A 22687-nucleotide genomic window follows, 5' to 3' on the forward strand; every position below is an offset into this window, starting at 1 on the left:
ATGGCCCACCCTGCCATAGTTGTGGTTCCTTGGGTTTTGCCAGACCTCCTGCTACCAAAGGTTTTCTTCCCACCCCAGCCACGGAGGGCACAGACCAAGAGCAGATGGAACAGGTAAGTTTTATTTGGACTTTAAACTTGTTCAGAGAGCTCAGGGGCCCCCACCTCCCCTCTCCAGGCCCCCTTCTCATTTCCCCTCCCTGGGGGAACACTCAAGGTACAATGCCATGTCTCTGGAGTCCTTGGCCCCTTCCTGCCTGATACACCTCTTCACTCCCCTGCACTGAGGAGGAGGGGAGGGGTGTGAGGAGGCGGGGGTGCCTGGAAGTGTTGGATCAGAATGGTACATGCACTGACGGTAGCGCCCACTGCCACCAGCCCGGGGCTGAGACCTGGGAGAGGCTCGCAGTGGGGGGGTTGGATTCATCGTGGGGCAGCAGGCTCTTGCCATAGGAAGCTCCCCACCTCAGCCCTGGGGACCCCCTGGCCTCCTGCTTACCCATCCTTCTGAGGGTACGACTCTGAGGTAGATTTCACAGAGGGAATGTGGGTCGCTGGGGTGTGGGAAGGGGGTTAGCTCTTTTGAAGTTGATCTCCAACAGCACCCTGGGCCCATCCACAGGTTCTGGCCTGGGAGGCAGGGATGATGACACCCACCCAGCTATCAGAGGCCGAGTCACACACGGGCTCCAGGGCACCTGTGGTGTCAGGGACTCGAGAGGGGTAAGGGTGAAGGGGAGCATCTGTCTTAACAATCTGCGTCTTGGTGCTAGGGGCTCCAGGGTGAGGCAGGGGCCTGGGAGGCTAGCACAGATACTCCCCTGGCCTGAGGGTCAAGTTGCAGGATGGCCCCCGCCTCTCATCCCCACCCTCAGGGCAGCCTCTTTAGGCTGAATCCCTCCAGTCCTCCAGGGTCCTCCCTCTCCTCTCCCACCCTCCTTATTCCCCAGGGGAGCAGAGGAGAACAAGACCGGCCTGCAGGGAATGGCAAGAAACAAGATGCCTCCTTCCCCCAAGGGGGAGGGGCCCATGCCAAGAGCCCCCAGCTGGCCATGGGATGGAGGAACTGGCATCAGTGTGCAAGGCAGGCTCTGGGACCCCACAGGGAGGCGCTCCCTGGACAGAGCACAGCCTGAGAAAGATGGACATCCGGGGAGTGGCTAGGGGAGCTCCTGGAGTCCTCTGATACCCTCCCCCTCCCCCAGGCCCAAGCAGCGGGCAGGCGGGTGGTGGCGACGGATCCAACCCTGTCTGAGAACAGAAAGGCAGAGAGAGAGGCTGGGTGGGGTACGCCCCTCCCCATCTCAGCCCAGATCCTCACCTCCCCAGTGGAAGCCAGGGAGCTGGGGACAGCCTCGGCTGGCCTTCCAGGAAGAGCCAGGGCTGAGTGGTGCCTGGACCAGGGAAGACGGCACACACGTTGACTCGGTAGCTAGTGGAGGTATCTGGGGGTCGCAAGGGGCAAGGGCCCCCCACGAGATTCATGCAGCATTCAAAGTGAGTGAATGAGTGGGGGTGATGAGAGAAGATGGAGAAACAGCCAGGGGGTGGGGGAGGCACCCTAGATCTTGCTGTTCTCCAGGTGGGAGTCAATGTGTTTGATGAGGGCATCATCCGGGTACCCAACAGGGAAACCTAGCTGGCAGAGGGGGCAGCTGCGGATGTCAGAGCCCACTGTCTCCATCAGCAGCTGTGGAGAGAGAGGGGAGTCACCTATGGTCCCCAGCCCTCCCTCACGGTCCCCACAGCCCAGCCTGCCCTTTCCCGAGACCCAGGGCAGGGAGGGCTGCAGCATGCAGAAAGGGTCTGGTCACCCTCTGTCCAGCACCACTCCTCCTTCTCCCCATTCCCTGCCCACCTCCCACCAGCTCAGCATCCACTCCCCCAACCCAGGGCCTACGGCCCCAGGAGGTGCGTGTGCTCAGCCTGCCAGGTCATCTACGGTAATGAGGGAGGCCAAGACCCAGACATGCCCCCAGAGTGACTAAGACACAGCTCCCAGATAACTCAAAGCAATGGATAATCCCAAACAATGTACAACCCAAAAATAATTTTCTGTCTGGCTTTAGAATATATTTTGGTCCTTCCAGGTGGCAAGGGTTGGCTCTGACATTCGGGAAACTCATTATTTCAGTGAAATGATAGAGCCCTGAGATAGGCTGTCTTCTAGGACAGCCGGAAAAGAGCAGGGGCTCTGAGACCAGATGGAGGGAACTGGATGAGCAGGCCTGGCCCTGTGTGGGCCCCAGACCTGTGGCAGTCGGCATGGCCTCCATCACCAGTCTAACAGGAGAGGGCTTCAGGCTCACTGCCTCCCTGTTAGGAACCCTCCAATGGAATTAGATCATATAATCACTGCCCTCATTTTGCAGATACGACAACTGAGGATCAGGTGGGATAAGTGACCTGTCCGAGGTCCCACAGCTGCTAAGCGGTGAAGTCCGGCATCAAAGCTGGGACTGTCACTCTGAAGCCCATGCCCTTAACCGCCGCCCTGAGAGAGAGGTAACGGTGCAGGCCCCACCTACGCAAGCAAAAGGCCCGGAGAGAGAAGTAACGGGCCTAGGCTGCCCCTGAGAGGCGAGGGGCCTCGGCCGGCCCTCAGGTGACAAGCGGGCGCCCCACTCACGTTGATGGACGGCCAGGACTGCGCGTGCTCGGCGTGGGCGTAGGCGGTGGCGGCCGGCGACTCTGGGATGGGGAAGCCCGCGCAGAACGAGGCGCAGCGGATGGTGCCCGCCTCGGGGCTGGGCGGGCTGGTGGGCACGGCCCACTCCTCCTCCTCGGAGGGCTGCTTCTCGAAGCGCAGCCGGATGCCCTCGAAAGCGCGTCGCGGGCTGAGCGGCCGGCCGGGCCCGTAGAGCTCGCCGCCGTAGGCCCGCGGCTTGGGCAGCGTGGCCGCCTCGGCCTGCAGCCAGGGCGGGGAGGCCCCCGCGTAGCCCGCGCCCTCCGCCATCTCCGAGTAGCTGCGCCGGCCCTGGAAGCCGGCCTTCACGTGGTGGCTGGGCGGCTTGGCGTAGGCGCGCTCGGCCGGCGTCCTCTCGCCCGGCGGCGGGGGCGGCGGGGGCCGGGGCTGCGGGGCGGGGCAGGTGGGGGGCCCCGGGGAGCGGCGCTGCGGGCTGGGAGACTGGCACGGCGGCGGCACCGGCGAGCGGCGCTGCGGGACGGGCGACGGGCAGGAGGGCGAGGCCGGCGAGCGGCGCTGCTGGGGCGAGGGGCACGGGGGCCCGGGGGAGCGGCGCTGGGGGGCGGGGGACTGGCACGGGGGGCACGGGGGCGCCGCTCGGGCGGGCGGGGACGGGGAGGGGCACTGGGGGGCCGGGGAGTGGCGCTGCGACAGAGGCGAGTGCCTCTGGCCTGGAAGAGAAGCAAGCCGAGGGGAAGGGCAGTGGTGGGGAGAGAAGGCGTCAGCACTGGGGAGCCATGGGCGTGCCGGCGCCCGACGCCCACCCTACCCTCTCTCCTCGGAACTCGAGCGGGTGAAAAACGACCCGGCAGGGAAAGGAAGGCCGGGGTGGCCCCAGGACGCGAGACGGTAGCCACAGCTACCCCCCCCCCCTCCCTTGGGACCCAGCTCCGGGCCGCCCCTTCCAGGCCCCCTCTCACCGCCACTCCGGGCCTGCTCCTGCAGCAGAGTCCTCAAGATCCTCCCCTGCAGGGAACTCAACTCCCGAAGCCGGCCCAGCTCCTCTGTCAGCTCCGTGTAAGCCAGCGCCAAATTCACCCTGAAGGACACCCCAGCCCCCGCCCAGTCAAGGCTGGACGCCAGCCTGCCCTGACCCTGAGGTCAGAAGGCAGCGGGTGAAAAAGAGGAGAAGGGAAGTGGGCTTACTGTCACCGCGTGGAGGGAGAACTGGCTGTGCCGGAGCAGCTGGCTCTCCCTTCCCTCCAGGGCTCTCCTACCCCAGCTGCAGAATTCCCTTTGGCCTTAAGTTCTACCTCCAACACTACCTCTTCCAGGGAGCCTCCCTCTCTTCCCAGTGAACCTCACCTGGGGCTAGGGCAGTGGCTCCCAGACTATACGGCTGAGGCTGGGGAGCTCAGTGATTCCAGGGGGGTCCCTGAATCCATGTGTTCATCAAGCATAGTCTATGGCCTGAGCACATCTGATTCAGGGATGTGTGAACGTTTTTCTAATCTGTCCAGAAGCTGTGGTGACGAATAAACACAGATTCATCAAAAAAAAACTGCGCCGAATTTATAGTAGCTTTAGTTACTGTGAATTTTCTCAAAGAGCAACCAGTAAAAGTGTAAGTGCAATCTGTGTTGTTGGGGGCAGGGGATCCATGAGGAGTCCTCACCTTGGAAAGACGGGGGACCAGTGTCGTACAGCCTAAGAGGAGCCCCCGTTCCATAAGTGAAGACACAGCCTTCTGGTTTGGCAGAGGAACCAACTGGTAAACTTGAACCCAAGTCAGCCAAGTTTCAGGTCCACTGCCCTTGCTTTCACCTCAGAGCTGCCTCTGAGTGTTCAGTCTTGCACCTCCCAGGGCCTCCAGAGAGCCCTTTAGTTGGAGATCTTTGTGAACAGCTGCCGTGTACTGCACACCTCCAGAGGGCGCCACCCACAATAAGCACTTACAGAAGTTGTCTTGTTCTGGAACTGCCCTGGGAGTTCTTCGAAAGGGAGCATTATGTGGCTGTATTTATATTCCCAGCGCCTTGCCCAGGCCTGGTACCCAGTAGATGTTCAGGAAGTGAAGAATGAATTGAACCTCCCAATCCATGTGCCTTTCTGCTTCCCTTTCTTCCTCCCACTTCCTCCTGGGCACCCACCTGCATGGAGCTGGAACAGACTCTGAACTTAGCCAAGACTTAACCCACTTCCTTTTCTCTTCCTTTCTCTGTGGGTCACTCTGACCCAGAACTACCGAAGGTAATCTCTCTCTGCACTGCCCCTCCCCTCTCCCAGCCTGGGCTGCATACCTCCAGGGAGCCCTTCCAGACCTCACAGGTAGCTCTGCATCGCCTTGGGTCACTGCTTTCATCTCTGTTCAGGGCTTGGACAGAGCCTGGGAGACAGGGGTTTTTGTTTCCTCTGATGTCTCCACCCCCTTACCAAGTCCAGAAGGGACTCCAGAGCTTTGTGGAAGTTGGAGCTGAGCTGGAGGGGAGTGGCAGGCAGAGACTCAGCCACTCTAGATGGATCTCCTCCCAGGGGAGGCGCTCTTGCTCTTGGAGCTGTAGGGTGCTGGGCATGAATGGAGGGGCAGGTGTCCAGACCCTGTGGGCCCTGTCCCCATCCTGAGGTAATGGTTATGGGAGAGAGGATGCATGTGGACAGGAGGGAGTGAAGGTAAGAGCGAGGCCAGTATGAGCATGAGGAACAGTGTGCTAGAGGGTGAGAGAGACAGAGAGAGACACAGAGGGGGAGAGAGAGAGAGAGAGAGAGAGAGAGTGTGTGTGTGTGTGTGTGTGTGTGTGTGAGAGAGAGAGAGAGAGAGAGAGACCCTGGAGGAGAGCAGGGGAAGTCATGAGGTTAGGGCTTCAGAGGGCAGGAAAAGCCGAGGTGCAGAGGGTAGATAATGACCGAGCTCCCTTGCTCTGCGCTCTGCTCACTGGCTGATTCTTGCTAATCCTGGGGTGAGCTGGGTGATGGGGGAGACAACAGCCCCTCCCACAACAAAACTATTTTTAACTCATTTGGGCCAAAGCCAAATTACTGCAAAGAGGCTGGGATTCTGGGGGGCAAGCCCACTTCCTAGGGAGAGGGAGCACTCATTACCCATCTGAGGGTGCACAGGGATGGACAGGAGCAGAGAGGAAGGAGTCCCTCGGGGGACGAACTCTGGCCAAGACGCTGCAGCCCTCAATCCCATCACATCTCAGCCCTTGTGTTACATGTCCTGTGTTCCCCGACTTTGATCTCATGTGTCTGTGGGAAGAAACGGCATCTTCCCCATCAGACAGGAGGATCTAGCCTGTGTGTCCCACATTAAACTGGGGACTCTCCAATGACAGGCTCCCCGCTTCAGACTGAGTGCAGGAGCTATGTCTCCCCTATCAGACTGGGGGCTTGAGAGCATCATACTGACCCCTGAGAGGTGGGAGCAGGAGGGGCTCTTAGGGCACTGATGGGGCGCCCTCTCTGGCCAAGCAGCTGCAAGTTTCTCTCCCCATCCGCCTTCACTGCTGTATCTCAGGTGACAGATACAGGTCGTCGCCTTCACACCCAGCCTTAGAGATCTCACCTGCCACACTCAGTTCCCAGGCCCCTATCTCTCCCCTACATGCCTTCCTCCCCTTGTCAGGAGCTACCCCAGTTTCTACCGCCCTGCTCCTGGCACCCTCCTCATGGAAAAACAGGACAGCAGGAAATGGAAGGAAGAAGCCCCTGGCCCAGACCGCCCAGACCTTCCCCCAGCTTTGACCAGGTGTGGGGCAGGGGGAGTGGGATGGGGGAGGGCAAGTGACAGTTGTCCTCCTGGAGCCCCAGGCGGCCTCACAAAGACCCCTAGGACCCTGGGCCAGGTGGTGGGGCCCCTCAGGACCTCCCCCCTTCATCAGGCGCCTCTTCCCACCTCAAGATGCTCAGGCCCAGGGTGCTAAATACACTAACGACCTGAATGACTCACATTAGAAAACACTGCCAATTCGATGGAAAAAATCTCAACTGCACTACACAACCAAGGGTTGCGCGCATGCACCTGAACACACATTCCATTTCCTGGCTTCCTGGCCCACACCTGAATGCTATTTTCCACCATCGAGACTGTCTGGGAAGGGTCAGGTGAACGGCAGCAGACGGCTAAATCTGGGCACTTCTCGATTGCTTACATTATGAGAGAAAGTTCTGAGTCTCTCAGAACCTGGGAGAGACCTGGAGAGAAAAGAACGGCAGATAGCCTTTATGAGCGCTTACCATAGGCCAGGCATTATGCTAAAGAACTTTACTGAATCTTCTCAACAACCCTACAGTGTTGCCACTGTGATCTCCATTTTCTAGATAAGAGACCTGAGGCTTGCAAAGTCATAAAGCCTAGTAGCAGTGGAGTTGCTGAAACTGGGCCCTGGCCTCCTGGACGGTAAAGTCCAGGCTACTGACCATTAGGCTATATGCTGCCTTCCAAGATGATCAGGAAAGGGAGGAAGGTCAGACAGGAAGGTAGCAGCAGAAGGGAAAGATGAGGAGGAGGAGGAGGAGGAAGGGGAGGAGGCGAAGGAGGGGGAGGAGGAGGGGCAGGAGGAGAGGGAGCTGGGGAGCTTTACAGTAGCCTGGGCATCACCACCCTTGCCCTGGGAGGGGAGAGGAAGGTGCCAGACATATGTGGGGGATCGGAGCTGTTAAGAAGCTGGCTCAAGGTCACAGAGCGGAGATTCAAACCTGCTTTTGGCACCTCAGCCTGCTGAGCTGGCACCTTCGGAGGAGCCAGAGTGCAAATGGCAGAGCTGGCAGGAAGGAAGGCTCCCTCCACTGCAAGTCTTTCCACCCTTCATTGACTTATCCTTTCATTCATTCTTTCCATGAATAATTCGGGGATCTCAAGTTTTCATCTAGAAACAATAATCTTCACTGTGATTGATAAAGCAACTGAGCTGAGGAAGGTTAGAGACCGAAGCACCCTGCTCTGGAAAGGGGCTCTTTCTACCCCGAACCAGCTGTGAGGCACACAGACCCTGTGGCATCTTCCCCAGGGAAGTTCACTGGGTGCCTGTGCTGGGCTGGGCCACAGTGAGGGCCAGTGGTTGGGCCGCGGGATTAGAACTAGGGATGGCCTTGAGGTCAGGATCGAGGCTGGGGTCAGGGTCAGATGAGGGCTGGGGTTGGTAGTTCATTTTCTGTCAGGATTGTGGACACTGCTTGGGACAGGATGAGGGGCAGGGTTCAAGTCTCGGGGGTGGGATCGGCATTAGGGTTAGGATTGGGGTCAGCATCCGAGCTGGTCATGTGGTCAGAATCACTAGCTGACTCAGAATCAGGAGGAAAACAGAAATCCAGCATTCCCGGCTCTTCCCTCTTTGCCCATTGCCGTCCCCAGCTGTCCCCGGCCACCTCACTCTCGTGGGGGAATTTAGGGACCAAACTTTCCACCACCCACGGGCACACCCAGCAGCAGCCTTCCCGCCCGACCCTCGGGGAGGGAACCACAGGCACCGGGCCGTGGAGCGGACTTGAGGTTGCGGGCCAGGGGAGGAGGAAGTCACTCTGCAACAACCCACTGCTGTACCACTTCCTTTTAGGCGCCTTGAGCCCCTCCACTCTCCTCGACCAGCTATGACTTGCGGTCCCCAGAGCCCGGCTCTTCATGGCAGCCCCTGCCATGCTCCCAGCACAGCTAAAAGTTCACAGTGTCAAGAAAGCCTCCCCAGACACAGCCAAGCTGAGCAGCTCACAGTGGGACTGGGAACCAAGGTGGGGGGCCGGGGGGGTGGGAGGCAGGCATCCCAACTTGTCCCGGACCGTCCTGGCTCCCACTAGCGGCCCTGGCAGAATTACTAAGATTCTGACATTTTAACATACTGAAATTTCCACTTTCAAAATTGAGCAGGTTGGGCCAGTAATTCACTGGTCACCCCTCCCAGAAGGGCCCTCCTACCTGAGGAAGAACCTGAACCAGAGAAACACCACAGAGGTACTATCGCCCCATCTGCTGAGGGCCTGCGGGGTATTCGCACTTAACTTCACGCTGAACTTCTCCAAGTACTTCACTTCTTTGTACCTCAGTTTGCTCAGCACTAAAAGGGGACAGAACTGTCACCACATCTTCTGTGAGAAGGAAATGAGATGGTGTAGGTAAACCGCCTTCCGTGGTGTCTGGCATATGGACGAAGAGTTGGGAATATGCCCAAGAGAAAGAAAGAAACCCGCCTTGATCCTTCTTTGGAGACGCCAACCAGCTCAATGGCTTTGGTTTAAGAATGAGGAGGAGAGGATGTGCAGTTTCCCTTCTAGGGAGACAGTGTGGGTAAGAGCTGCTCTCTGCCTTCCTAGCAAAGGAAGAGGCAGAGGCCGATTCAAAGCCCACCAATCCCTCAGACCACAATCAGGTGGGAGTGGGGGGCCTCACCTTCCGAGCCCCTCCCCACCCTCGGGGAGTCCCAAGGCTGCAAGTGCTCAGGGGTTAATTCCTGTGAGCACCCCTGCCTTGGCTGAAGGAAATTTGAAAGAAAGGAAGTAGGGAGGGTGAGAAGCGTGAAGGGGGAGGCCCTGGGTCTGCTGGTTCTGGGGCATGAAGTTAAGTTCAGGGTACACGGGGGTCTCCGACTTCCGTCCTGACCCACCCCACACTGCCCTTGACCTCTGTGCAGAGTTTCCATCCTCTCTCTCCGAGTTCACACTTCTCCCCCACCACTAACCGCAGCCCACGCAGAGGCTTGTGGGCGGAGAGAGGGGTGGGGGGGGGTGGCGGAAAAGGGCCAGGGCTGCAACACTGAGCCCCCCACGTTGGGGAAAAAAAGCAAGTCCTATCGTTCTCTCCCTCATCACTCATACTAAGCCCCCGTCTTCTCACAGGGGGGCTCCCCTCCTTCACTGGGCCCTCACCCCCTTCACTGAGTCAGCCCGCCTGAGCCCTCAGCCCCCTTAAGGAACCCCCTCTCCACAATTTCCCCTCCACCGTCAGCACTAGCCACACCCTCAGAAAGGCCACACTCAGGACCTGTGACTCTGAGCTGGGCTCAGAGGGGAGGGGGCCGTGGGTTCTGCACCCCCCCGCCTCGGCTGAGACCCCCCCCCCCCAGCGTCCTTACTTCCCTGCACATCCTAAGGAGCAGGCTGGTCTCCACTGCCTCTCCTCCCCCATCCTTGCTTTTGGCCCCTGACTGGCCTCCAGCAGCTCTTCTTCTGGGACAATCTGTCCCCTGGGCACCAGCCACCAGGTGCTGGGCTGAGCAAACAGCAGGGCAATCTTGCCCAGAGGTCAGCCATGGAAGGTGGCAGAGTGGCCTGGTCGGGGTGCCCACTTTCGGAGGAACACGGATGACTGGAGCTGGTGGGCTGGGGGCTGGGATGGAAGGGACTGGAATCCTTGGGGCCAGGGCTGCCTCCCAGGCCTGTCCACTTAGTACCAGTAGGACCACTGTGCGGTGGGGTGGGGATTAACAGGGGCAAGGGCACTACGAGGGGGGGGCCTTTGAACAGCCAGGACTCCCACAATAAAACTGGCTGCCCTGGAGGTGTCCAGACTGAGACAGGTAAGCACTTTCAGGAACACACATGACTCCCACATTAGGGGTGGCCTGGATTCAGGAATTTCTCTGACCCCCTCTTCAGCTTTCTTACCCCGATCTGGATAACCCAGCCCTGCATTCCTCTCCTGGGAAAGCCCACAGGTAAAATTCCCACTCGCCTGGAGGGTCTGGACCAAGTCGAAGAAAGAGGAGGGGCTGGTGGGGGAAAGTGAGCTGAGAGCAGGTGACTGAGGCCTCAGGTGGGAGGACAGGGGAGGGAACACTCGGGAAGCAATTACCAAAAGGAGCTGAGTTTATAAGAAAATAAAACTGCCGGGGGAGTGAGGACTTCCTCTGAGAATTAACTCTTGCCAAGCTGGGGCTGTCCAGAGATGCTCCGCCTGAAAAGTGTGAGGCGGGGCAGGCAGAGCCTGACTGGCACCGGGGAGAGAGGTCCAGGAGGCACCGATGCAGAGTCCCAACGGTGAGGACGGAGGGGAGGAGCTGGAGGTCACCTCTGGTAAGAGTGGTCTGGCCAGCCCCTGGGCAAAGCCACTGTGGCCAAAGGAACTGGGTGGAGCAGGTGCCTTGGGGGTGGGAAGGGAAAGAGGCTGTTCTGGCCCCAATGGCAGCGTGGATGATCCAACCTCCAAAGGCACCTCATGGGAGTTCTCCTTCACTCACTCACATACAGCTTTGGTCCCTTGGGGTCCTCCACTCCTTCTCTGGCCCCCCACCCCCTACGCCTTCCTCTCACACCTCTCATTAATGACTGACCTCTGAGCCCATGAAGGATACCTGGGGCCACAGAGGTGAAGTCATTAAAGCAAAGCCAGTCTGCATCCCTGGAAGGATTCAAAGTCTGGCTGTTCAGATTCCAGCCCTGCCAAAAAAGTCCTCTCTCTGGGTTTAACCGGTTGGAGGGAGCCTTCACTGCCGGTCTGCTAAGAGGGGGCTGGACTCAGTGACCCATAAAGAGCCCTACAGTATAACTTCTGAGGCAAACTAGGGTTCTAGAATGTGTGTGTGTGTGTGTGTGTGTGTGTGTGTGTGTGTGTGTGTGTGTTCTGGGTCTGGGCACATGGGCTAGGATGGGCTCCAAGCCTCAGCCACGAGCTAAGGCAGACCCTCTCCACAGGAGCCCTCAACACTCCCCAGCAGCCTAGCTGAGGGATCCCACCCACCACTCCCACAAACTGGTTCTCACCGCCCCCCACCCCAACTATCACAGCTCCACCCAGGCCCTCACCCCAGGGTGCAGAGGGAGGTGAGGGGTATCCCCAAGTAGCCAGAAGCTGGGAGGAAGGTGAGAAGGAAGCCCGCTGGAAGGAGGACCCTGGGGTCCCATAGCTGGGTATACTGTGTGACACAGGGTTAGTTCCTGTCCCTCTCTGGGCCTCATGCTTCCCCTCCAACGAAAGTAGGGAGTCTGGGCCACACAACTGGTCTCAGGGGAGAGGGCTTAGGCGGAAGGAGGTTTGCTCTCTATTTCTCAGAAAGTGGGAGAGGAGGAGTTCAGGGTGCGGATGTGAAAAGCATCAGGCTCACTGATGTCAGGCTGCCGCTCACCCTCTCCCTTGCTGCCCAGTGCTGCCCCAGAGGCCACTGCCATTAGACTCCCCACTGACATAGCTCCCTCCCTCCTTCCTGCTGCCCTCTTTCTCAGCAAGATTCTACAGGGGCCACCCAGTGGAGCCTGTCCTAACCCCCCTCTCGGCTGCTGTAGAACTCAGGTAAGCCCCTCTTCTCGGCCTCAGCTTTCTCCTGAGGTGGGAAACAAAGCACAGACCCTGAAAGATGCCACCTCCTTCCTCCTCATCAGTGAGGGGGCAGTTAACCCAACTAACTGGCCTTGTTACTGGCACAGAAAAAATGGGGCTTCACAGAGGCCCAGAAACTCACCAGGGGACCCAGAACATAGCAGCAAAGCAGCTGAGGAAATGCCTCAACCCCTGACACCTCAAGGAGACACGAGCTTGGGTGTCAGAAGAAAGCGGGGGGCACATCCCAGAACCTCGCCTCCTTCCTGTGAAGGATGAAGAGCCACACAAGCAAGCCAAACCCCACAGGCCTGATGCTGGAAGAGGGGCCCTCCAAACAACAGAGGGGAGAACTGACCCAAAACGGGGACCTGGGAAATGCCACCCTCAGGGCACAGAGGTTAAGATGGAGAGGATTTCAGATGTGACTTACTGATCATCCCCGACTCTTTTCACCCACGCCATGTCCCGCTCTGACTGGTTGGAGGCGAGATCCTAGGGAGGAAGACCGGGAGGTCAGACGCCAATGTCACCTTGCCCAGACCCCCCTCTTTACCATTCCCACAGCCAGTCGAAACCCAGGAAGGACGTCCTGGGACTCTAACGGCTATTTCCAGCAGCTCTCAGACCTCCGGGGAACGCTGGGCGGGGTCCTTTACCTGGGCCCGGCTCTCCTGCAGCTGCTTCAGCTCTCCCTGCAGCCGCTCGCACTCGGCCTGGAGCTGCTCTTCCCGAAGCTGAGCCCCCCGGGCCTCACCCTGGGCAGCCTCCAGAGCCTCTTCCAAACGCCGTCGTTCCAGCTCACTCACACTGGGTGTGGGGCCCGGCCAGCCTACTGGCAGGAGAGAGGATAATGTCAGGTTGGGTCCAGCTGCTGGCACCCTCCACCGACTCCCAGGTCAGCAAAGACTGAAACCGGTGAGGACCGCCCCATCAGAGATCCAGAAGATAGCCAGAGGACAAATACCCCCGGGGAGGCCTCTACTGAGGGCAGTGTGGGAGGATGGCCTGAGCTGCTTTTTTCTCATCTTCTAGGAGACCAAGGACAAAATAAGATGGCCTCCTGAAAGGATTCCCTGGCCACATTCAAATCTCCAAGCACCCTGTGGCCTCCGCTAATCACCACTGTAAGACCGGCTGGGGGACTCTGAGTGGAGGTGCCCTCTGCTGACACACATAGGAATTGCATGGGGGTAGCCAGAGAAAGCAGGTGGTAGAGGGGGGTGTCAGTGGGAGAAACTGCATAAGAGTAGATGAAGTGAGGGAACGGGTGGCAAAGAGGCATAGGGTAATTATGGGAGAAATTTAATAAGACATTATAATGGGGTGCTCACCATCAATTCCAGAGTAGTACTGAAATGGGGGTTAGTCTAGGGGACTCTGGGGTAGGGATATCAGGGGTCGCGGAGATCTCACCGTGACTCAAGCCAGATCCCCCTCTCAGTGCCAAGTAGTGCAGGTCCAGATCAGTACAAGGTGGGGCAGGGGCAGGTGGGGGGCTCGGGCTGGGGAAGGCTGCGTCCCGGAGGCCTTGCTGCTGCCGTAGCTGCTGTTCCAAACCACAGATTTGCCGCAAGTGGGTCTCCACCAGGGCCCGCTGCAGGGTGAGACAAAGGGGTAGGGTCTGCACAGGACCAGGGTACCCCTGTGGGCCCCCCAAAGCCAGGACTTCCCCATGTCTGGGAAGCCATCACCCCTAAACGGAGCAGAGGCCCCAGGTCACACATCCCAACTGCACTCTCAAGTGGCTATGAGTGTGAGGTCTCCTCTCCCAGCAACTGCAATGCAGATGTTTCTGGCTATTGCCCCTTGCAAGGTCAGAGTTAATGCCTCTTCCTTGCGGGACACTTCTAAGAACACACAGCCCCTCAGTCCAGACATAGCTACGCCCTCAGAAGCATAATAAGTTCTATTTGCACATGTGACAACCACTCTGGGCTTCACCTACCTCATCTATAACACGGGGATAACCACACTTACCTCTTAGGTTTGTTGCAAGGATTAAAATGAGTAAATATATCTAAAGAGATAACAACAGTGCCTGGCACATAGTTAAGTGCTATGTTAAGTGTTTATGATTATTAAGGCGAAGCATTCTTACACAAACGTCCCAACTCAGACGTCACAAACAACAACTCAGCAGTATTGTTATCATTTGCCCTTTTCAGAGGAGGGACAGAGGCTAAGAGACTCGACCCAACTCACAGGTAGGAGCTGGCAGAGACCATGTGTCCTGATTCTGACACCTGCTCACGCGCGTGGCCATACCCTTACTCAGAATCACACACATGCCAGGACCAGTCCCAGCAGCCACAGAGACCTGATTACCTCTACCCTCACCCACACAGCCTTCCAGACGCAGCGTATAGGCACAGACTCGACCCAGCGCGAGACACAAACATTCGCCCGGAGACACGCTGTCACCGTGTGGCCAGGGTGTCCTGAGGGTCACTCACAACTTGTATGACACACTCAGCCCCCCTCACAAGGGCAAACGGGCACTCAAACCCACTGGGGTCCACACCACAAACACACACACATGGGGTCACACACAATCACACAACAAAGGTCCCAGCCACAAGCACCCCCGGCTCCCTGGGCCTCACCATCTCCCCCAGCTCTGTCTCCAGGTCGCTCTTCTCCACGCAAAGTTTCTCATAAGCCTGGATCATCTCCCCAAGCTGTTCTTCCTGCTCCTTATTCTTCTGCAACTGAATGGGGCCCAGAGGGGATGGAAAGCACACCGTGGTCAGGCCCATCCTTGACTTGGGGGCCAAGCAGCTCCCCACACCTCCCACCCACACATCCAGCACCCAATGGAAGAGGGGTGGGAGAGGCTGCAACCCATTCTAGGGAAGACTAGGGCCATCGCTGACCAAGGAGACAGAGGCTGGCGGGGGGGGGGGGTTAGAGAGAGGGGACTGTCAGAAATACACTGGAGCAAGGGGTCCAGGGAACCCAGTCTGGGCTGGGAGGCCAGCGAGGGACTCACCTCATGCTGGAACTGGTTGAGCCGTTGCTGCAGGCTGACCTTCTCCATCTCCAGCAGGGAGCCATCCTTGATTTCATACAGAGAGAAGCCATGCTCCTCTCCAAAGTCATTGATCAGCGGGTACTGTGGGCAGGCAGGTCCTCAGGAGAGCTGGTGCCCGGCTCCCTGCCCAGGCTTCAGCCTCGATTGGGCTCCCACCTCACAACCTGCCTTGAAGTCCTCACCTCTCCCTCCCCTTGCTCAAGTGGGATCCACACGGCCTGGAGGCATCTCCCGCCAACCAGATCTTTTTTAGATGCAAGGTCCCACCCTTTGGCTCAGGATCCTTTCCTGACCCTTCCCATCCAAAGCAGCCACATCCCTCACGGGGGACCCTCAGGTTCCCAAGAGTGTGCACCCTGATCCCTCTTTGCGATTCCTGGGATCCCCAACCCCCACAACACACACACAGCCAGACCCCCATCTTCTCCAAGTTCTGACCTTGATCTCGTAGACTTTGAGACGGCGGCGGAGGGTGGCATTCTCCCTCTCCAGGCCCCCCAGCCGCTCCTTGATGTCCCCATAGGCTGTGATGAGGGCAAAGTGGGAGGCAGAGCACATGTCCCCTCCCAGTGAGGGGTCTCCTGGGGCATCCAGCCACACCTCACTGGGCCCCAGTGCCTCCTGGGTCAGGATGCTGATGTCATCTTCAAACATGGACTCCATGGCAAGGGCCTGGGCCTCGGCCCCCACTGGGCCTCCTGGGAGAGCAGGAGCAACAGTGGAGAGGGCAGCCTGGAGGTTGTCCCGCATACCCCTCAAGCTGGCCCAAGGAATGCTATGACCAGCTGAGAGGAAGCTTGGAAGCTCCCACCCCTGCCTACCCGCAGACTACTCAGCCCTGTTTTCTCTTCTCTGCTGCCTTTGGGGGAAGGGGCTGTAACTACATGAAGACTTCTGGCAGGGAGGGCCTGACAAGTAGGGACAAGTAAACCAGGCCAGCAGCAGAGAAGAGTTCCTTCCAGAGCCCAGGGAGACCTGTGGACAGGAAAGGACTGCCTTCCCAGGCTAGAGCCCAGACCGGGCTGCCTTGATTCACTCCTCAGCCCCTCTCCACCCCAGGCCTTGCTTCCCCAAATACCTCTCTGCCACGCTCCTCATCCCCGGCCTCTGGCACCCCTGGCTCCTCACTAAGGCCCAGTGCTTCTGGGAGAGTCAGCCCCACCACTGTCAGCACGTCCTCTGTGGGGGCCCCCGCCCAACTTCCCAGCTTCTTCCTGCAGGATCCCAGAGTTCAGGAAAAGGAAGTGCCTCCCCCACTCAGACCAGGGTTGTGGCAACCCTCCAGGCCCTCCCGGCCCCTGATCTGGGACCCACAGGAAGTCCTCACAGAGCGTCAGAGGGAACACACAGAGGGTGGGGGGCCCTGGAAAGGGTCCACCGAAGAATTCCCCAGCCCGCCAATGTGCCTGCACACAGGGAAGTGAGGAGCCCTGAGAGGGGGCAGGAATGACTCAGGGCTCCGAAAGAGTACGCGCAAGAGGGTGCGTGTGTACTTCTGGCCCTGTTTATGAATGTGTGTCTGTGGTTGGCATGTGTGGGGGGGAGTGTGTGTGTCTGTGAATGAGTGTAGGTGTGTCACAGTCAATGAGTGCCTTCGCAGGGCTGCGCCGGGGGTGGCTGGGGGTCGGGAATGGAGTTGGAAAGTGGCCAGGAAGCCGTGTGTGTTTGTGTGTGCGCGTGTGTGCACGCGTGCGTGAGCGTGTGTGAAGGGTGGGCACGTTCGGGGCCGTGTGTCACGTGAGGCACTATGGGAATGTCCGAGGTGTGTGCGCGCGCGCCGGAGCGTGTGTGCGCGTAGGAGAGGGGGCTCGGCGTGAGGTCTGAGTTGAGACAGCGGGGTCCGCGACCTCCCAAAGCCGGGCAGCAGGAGCCTGGAGTGAAGGGGGCTCAAGCCCGGGCCCCAGCACCCCCCCCAAACCTCCCCCATTAAGTGCCAGGGAGACGCGTGTGACCGGGTCTGAGTAAGGAGTGTGTGCGCGTGTTTGTAGGGCTGGCCCCACCTTTAACCCCTTCCTCTCCAGGCGCATCCCCTCCCCCCCAACTCCGCTCGCCAGCGCTCACCACACCCCCCCAGACCCCCAGCCCGCCACCTCGGGCCCAGCCCCACTGGCGGGGGCTCTGTCCCCTGGGCAGCCCGGACAGACGCTCCCTTCCTCCGCATTCCCCCCCGGCCCGGCGGCCCCGGGTGAGAGCCGCGGAGGGCGGATGGGGAGGGGGTGCCTCCTCCGCCCCGGGCCCCTACTGCGGCCCCTTTAAGAGCCGCCCTTTAAACCCCTTTAGCTCGGCGGACAGAAATTGTCGCCCCTCCCCTCTCGGGGGCCGAGACCACGCAGCCCCCTCCCCCACCGCTGGCCAAGCCCCGGGCCCCCAGTCGGCGGTCCCTGGGCCGGGGAAGGGGCTCCCGAGGCGGTGCGGCCTGAGCAGCGGCGGCGGAGGGGGAAAAGGGGGAACGCGGCAGGCCGGCGCCGGACCCTTCCCCTCCCGGCCCGCCAGGGCCAACTGCCCGCCAACCTCCCGTCGCCTCCTCCGGCCCACCCTGCGACCCCGGCCGGCCCCGGGCGCCGCTCCCCTCCCCCCCCCCCCGCCCCAGCCCCGCCGGGGACTCACAGCTGCTGCCGGTTCCTGCTTGTAATCGCAGCTTACCCCCTCCGCCTGCTCCCTCCCCAGACGGGCACCGGTGCCCCCACCCCCCTGGCACCGCGCTCCGCTCTCGCCCTGTCGCCGCCGCCGGGTCTCTCCCCACCCCCCACCCCTCCCCCCAGCCCCCCTCCCTCCCGCCCGCCCCGCTCCTCCTCCGCCGCCGCCGCCGCCGCCTCCTCCTCCTCCCCGGCTGCTCCGGGTTTCTCCAGCTGGGAAGGCGCCCGGGACCCCGCCGCTGCCACCACCACGTGGCGAGGGGCGGCCAGCCCCCGCGGTGCGGCGCGGCCTGGCAGCGCGCCCGGCGCCCCCCGGCTCCCCGCCGCTCCCGGCCCGCGCTCCGCGCCCCCTCCCCGACGCCTCCCTAACGCAGTGTGGCGTGGCGTGGCGCGTGTCGGGGCGCCTGCGGGCCGCGCAAGGGCTCAGGTGGCGCTTTGGGGTTTGCTTGGGGGCTGTGTCTTTGGGGGGAAAGTGAAGCTATTTATTTGGATTTGGATTTGGGTTTTGGTTTTGGTCTTTGCTCTCGAGAAGGAAAATACTCGAGTTACTCTTCCTTGCTCTTGGGGATGGGGGCATTGCTCTGATAACAGAGACACGGACCATAGGGTCTAGTCGGAGAGATTAGAGTTAAATTTGGTAACTTCTTCGGAAGTGAGAGTGAACTAAGGAGGTCAGAGGTTCGTTTAAGAAGGGAAGCGGCTTTCCTCCCCCTGACACAATCCCCTCACCCACAGGCCAGTGAAATGAAGGAATAACAACACATTTCACCCTTTCCACAAAGATGATTTGAGCACTTGCCAAACTGCTGGGCAGGAGGCACAAGTTTTTGTGTGTGTTTCCTTTCGTTTTGTTTTGCCACTTTCCCACCGTGTGACCTTGGGCAAATTACTTAACCTCTCTAAATAAAGTTGGAGATCTTTTCCAACCCGGGCACCCCTGGGGGAAGAATGGGGAATCAGAACTAAAGGTGCTGGGTGGATCCTCAGGAGGTGTTCATGAGTCATTTTGATTATTCCTTGGTGGATTAAACACCGTGGGCAGAGGCATGGTCAGCCTTGGCTGCAGGTAGTGAATGATGAGAGGAAACTCTGAAGGACTCTGGCTAACTTCTGACAGGCCAACCAGGGAAGCAGGTTTATAGGCTTAGGGTAGGCTCAGCATTTAGCTGTGAAGCCTCCCATCTGGAGGGAAGGTTCAGGCTGCTGGGAACTGGAGCCTACTTTTCTCGCCCCTGGGGTTGATTCTGGAAGGGGGAGAGGAGGAAAGAAAAGGCGTTTTCCTTGTGAGCTTTGAGAAGCAGCAACAGCAGCCATCTTGCCCCCCTGTAGCAAGAAGATGGATTTAGGGGTGAGCTTCCCCTCCCAGGAGAGCCTGCAGGGACTGTGAACTCTCTTCAAAGAAGGGGATCCTCAACTGGCTTCCTTCCTCCTCTTCCTGATGGGTTCCTTCCTAGTCCAGAACAGGAAGGCAGGTCAGCCACTTGCTCTCTGAGTCACAAGCTTTCTCAGAGCCATGTGGGACAACCCACCTGTCCTCTAGATATGAAGGCTACCGGGCTAGGACATCCATCACCCCACTAATCCCCGGGGGTAGACAGGTTTCACCTTCCTTACTGCTGCACAAGTTCTCTTCTAAAGCAGAAGGCCAGGCAAAAGATCAGAGGCTAGGCTGCAAGGTGTGGGGTTGTCTCTGGGGACTGGATGGGCATGAGCTTGACTGTGAAATGGGCACAGCCTCCCTCACTGGAAAGGGTAATGGTTCCAGGTACCCATCTGAGCACTCACTCTACAGAATAAGTTTTCCGCCCTTGCTTCTTCTGGGCCGCTCAGGGTACAGGCCTAAGTGACAGCCAAAAGGTTTATCCTGGGCTCTAGATGGCTGGTGGCAAAAGCCCAGCAGAGACTAGGCCTGGTTTAGGTGACCCTAAAATACACCCTCCCACCCGCCCACTCCCGCCAATCAGGACCTGATCTCCTTGCATTCTCCCTGTTTCCGGTTCTGTTATTCCAAACAGTTCTGAGAGCAAGGACTGTATCCCATCCATCTTCATATCACAAATGCCCCGATGGTGATGGTACTTGCCCACCATACATTTATTCATCAAAGACTTCTTGGACACCTGTCAAGTGCTGGGTACTGAGACTAGTGATGAGCAAGGCTCTGAGTGACAAACATGTCTTTCTTGCCTTCACGGAACTTATATTCTAGTGGGAGAATCAGACCAAAAAAATAACTTAAAAATTATGAATCATGATAAAGGGTAAAAAGGCACAAGGGGGGAGCAACGGAGAAAAATGGGAGTCGGATCTGCTTTAGGTAAAATAGAGGTCTCCGGTGAGGTGACGTTTAAGCTAAATCTTGTTTTTTTCTTTTTGAAGCTCCACCCTGCATATAAACCTCATAATGGCCTATCTTTTCTTTACGATGCACAGTTTCTATTTTTATTTTTATTTTTTTAAATTCCAGTGTAGTTCACATACAGTGCTATACTAGTTTCAGGGGTACACTATAGTGATCCAACCGTTCCATACATCACTCCATGCTCATCATGACAAGTGCACTCCTAACCCCTTCACCTGTTTCATCCATCCCCCCCCCACCCACCTCCCCACTGGGAACCATCTGTTCTCTATAGTTAAGAGTCTGTTGTTTGAAGATTTTACTTTTAAGTAATCTCTATACCTGATGGGGCAGAGGGTTTTTTTTTTTCCAACTTACAACTCCGAGCTCCAGAGTCACATGCTCCACTGGACTGAGCCAGCCGGGCACCCCGAGTCTTGTTTTTTTGGTTTGTCTCTCTCCCCTTTTTCCCCCCTTTGTTCATTTGGTTTTTTTTGTTTCTTAAATTCCAATATGAGTGCAATCGTATGGTATTTGTGTTTTTCTGGTTTATTTCACTTAGCATTATACTCCTTAGATCCATCCGTGTTGTTAATAAGTGGCAAAATTCCATTCTTTTTTAATGGCTGAATAATATTCCATTGTGCGTGTGTGTGTATGTTTATCTATATATACACATATATATATACATATATATGTATGTATGTGTATGTATATGCATGTATATGTATATATATATCACATTTTCTTTATCCATTCATCTATCAATGGACACCTGGACTGTTAAGCTACATCTTTAAGGGTAAGAAGGCGTGTGCTTGGTTGAATGAATAAATGAATGAGGCAGTGACTTTGGATTAATTAGCTCACCTCTCCAGGCCAGTTTCTTCATCTGAGAAAGCTAGAGATTGGTCTGAATGATCAGGGCTCATCATAACAGAGACAGGAAAAGGTAAAAACCTTTGGTGAAAGGGGAAGTGAGGTGGGAGAAGGAGAGAAGAGGGTGTGGTGGTCAGGCAGGAGTGGTAAAACATTTCTACAGGGCATTCACAGGCCCAGCAGGAAAGGACCACAAAAGCAGGGCCGAGTCGCCCTTACATGTTTCCTCCATGGAAACCATCAGGGAGAGCCTGTCTCCCATTCCCAGGACTCTTGCTCTGGAGAAAAACTTTGTCATTCCTGTCCCAACCTTGCCTGAAAAGAGTAGGAGGAGGTGGCATTAACAGCCGGCAAAGAGAGTGAATCAAAATAAAACCCAGATGACTCAAACAGAAGCAGGCAGGCAGGAAAATTGATTAGACACACGTGACAGACAGTGCAGGGTCTGGGTGCCACCTTAGCCCTCAGGTTCTAAACCTCAGAAAATGAGGGTTTGCTGCAGAACCATCCAGGGACTGGTCTGCCATCAAATCAGAGGTTTGGGCAGTGATGGAAAGACTCATTCCTCTGGGGCACCTGCCTGGCTCAGTTGGAGCATGTGACTCTCGATCTCTGGGGGGTTGTGGGTTCAAGCCCCATGCTGCGGGTGGAGATTACTTTAAATTAAAAAAAAAAAAAAGACTCATTCCTTCAACAAATTCCCAAATTCCTGTGGCAGTAACACACGTCCTGTAATCAAACTAAGCAAGACTTGAGTGGAAATAGTTGTGTGTGTGTGTGTGTGTGTGTGTGTGTGTGTGTGTGTAATGGCTTCATATTCTCCAAGACCATGTTCATGTGTGCTCTTTCCTAAACAGAACTTTTTTTTAGAATTTTTAAAATTATTATATTGAATTTTTGAATACTTAATATTTGTCGCTATTCATTAGACCGTGAGCCCATCAGAAGGAGACGGGGCTCCTTATTTGCTTCCTTCACTGTTGCATCCCCAGTGCCTTGAACAGTGCCTGGCACATAATAATAGCTGTTGATCAATTAATTAGTGCATGGTAAGTCACTGTGCTAAGAACTTTATATGAGCTACCTTTCACTGGGATCTCTATCTTACAAATGACAAAACTGAGGGGTGCCTGCGTGGCTTGAGCGTCCAACTTTGACTCAGGTCATGATCTTGCAGTTCGTGGGTCCCAGCCCTACGATCGGCTTGCTGCTCTTAAGGTATAGTCTGCTTTGTATCTTCTGTCCCCCTTTCTGTCCCTCCCCTGCTCACACTCTCTCAAGAAAAAAAAGAAAAAGAAAAAGAAAAATGACAAAACTGAGGCTCAGGGAAGTTGAAGAATTTACCCACGGTCATACTCAAAAGACTGTACAATATTTTGAAGGGCAAAGCTCAGAAAATAACAGGGAGAGATTATTCATACAGAGTCATTTCTTCATTCTCTTTCCCTCAGGATGGTGACAGGCTGCCCCCCTGCATCCCGAGCTCAGTCCGGGTGCCAGAGCTGAGATGTACTTTCAGCTGAGGTCCTTTTCACGTGGAGGAGAGCTCAGCTCAGGAACTTACGGCCTAGGGGCTCCTGGGAGAGGGAACAGCTCTGGCTGTGCTGCCCAGGATCAGCTGACAGCACCCGGGTAATTCAGATGTAGAGCTTACTCAGCAGCCCTGTGGCCTTTCTGGCCACCAGGCACCTCTAACACCCTTCCCCCAACCCTGGTTCCCAAAAATCTTCTGGCTCAGTGGGAAGACGGGTAAGTACGAGGAGACGGTTCAAACTCCCAATTGGGAGGAAAGTTGATTTTAGGAGAAAATGCCACCCCTGACCCCTAAATTAAGACTTTGACCACCGTCAAAAGGTCAACAGCGCACCTCATTATTGAATCAAGGCAACGCGGCTTTGCTGTTTAATTCCAAGAACGCTTCATCCAGG

General features: G+C 57.2%; 1 protein-coding gene across 1 annotated transcript; it reads right to left on the minus strand.

Moving 5' to 3' along the window:
- Positions 1 to 111: 111 nt before the first annotated feature.
- TBKBP1 (TBK1 binding protein 1) lies at positions 112 to 17621 on the minus strand. The gene is made up of 10 exons (XM_047081570.1): positions 17511 to 17621; positions 15342 to 15601; positions 14862 to 14984; positions 14476 to 14580; positions 13286 to 13466; positions 12529 to 12701; positions 12303 to 12364; positions 3606 to 3724; positions 2629 to 3356; positions 112 to 1689 (listed from the first exon to the last, which is right to left on the minus strand). Exons 2-10 carry the CDS (start codon positions 15564 to 15566, stop codon positions 1561 to 1563), a joined length of 1845 nt encoding a protein of 614 aa, XP_046937526.1. The 5' UTR covers positions 15567 to 15601; positions 17511 to 17621; the 3' UTR covers positions 112 to 1560.
- Positions 17622 to 22687: the final 5066 nt, after the last annotated feature.

The sequence above is a fragment of the Lynx rufus genome, unplaced genomic scaffold (genome assembly GCF_022079265.1).
Source record: "Lynx rufus isolate CCGP_SWC_20201006 ecotype Redwood Valley unplaced genomic scaffold, mLynRuf1.p SCAF_18, whole genome shotgun sequence".
In the NCBI taxonomy this organism is placed as follows: Eukaryota; Metazoa; Chordata; class Mammalia; order Carnivora; family Felidae; genus Lynx; species Lynx rufus.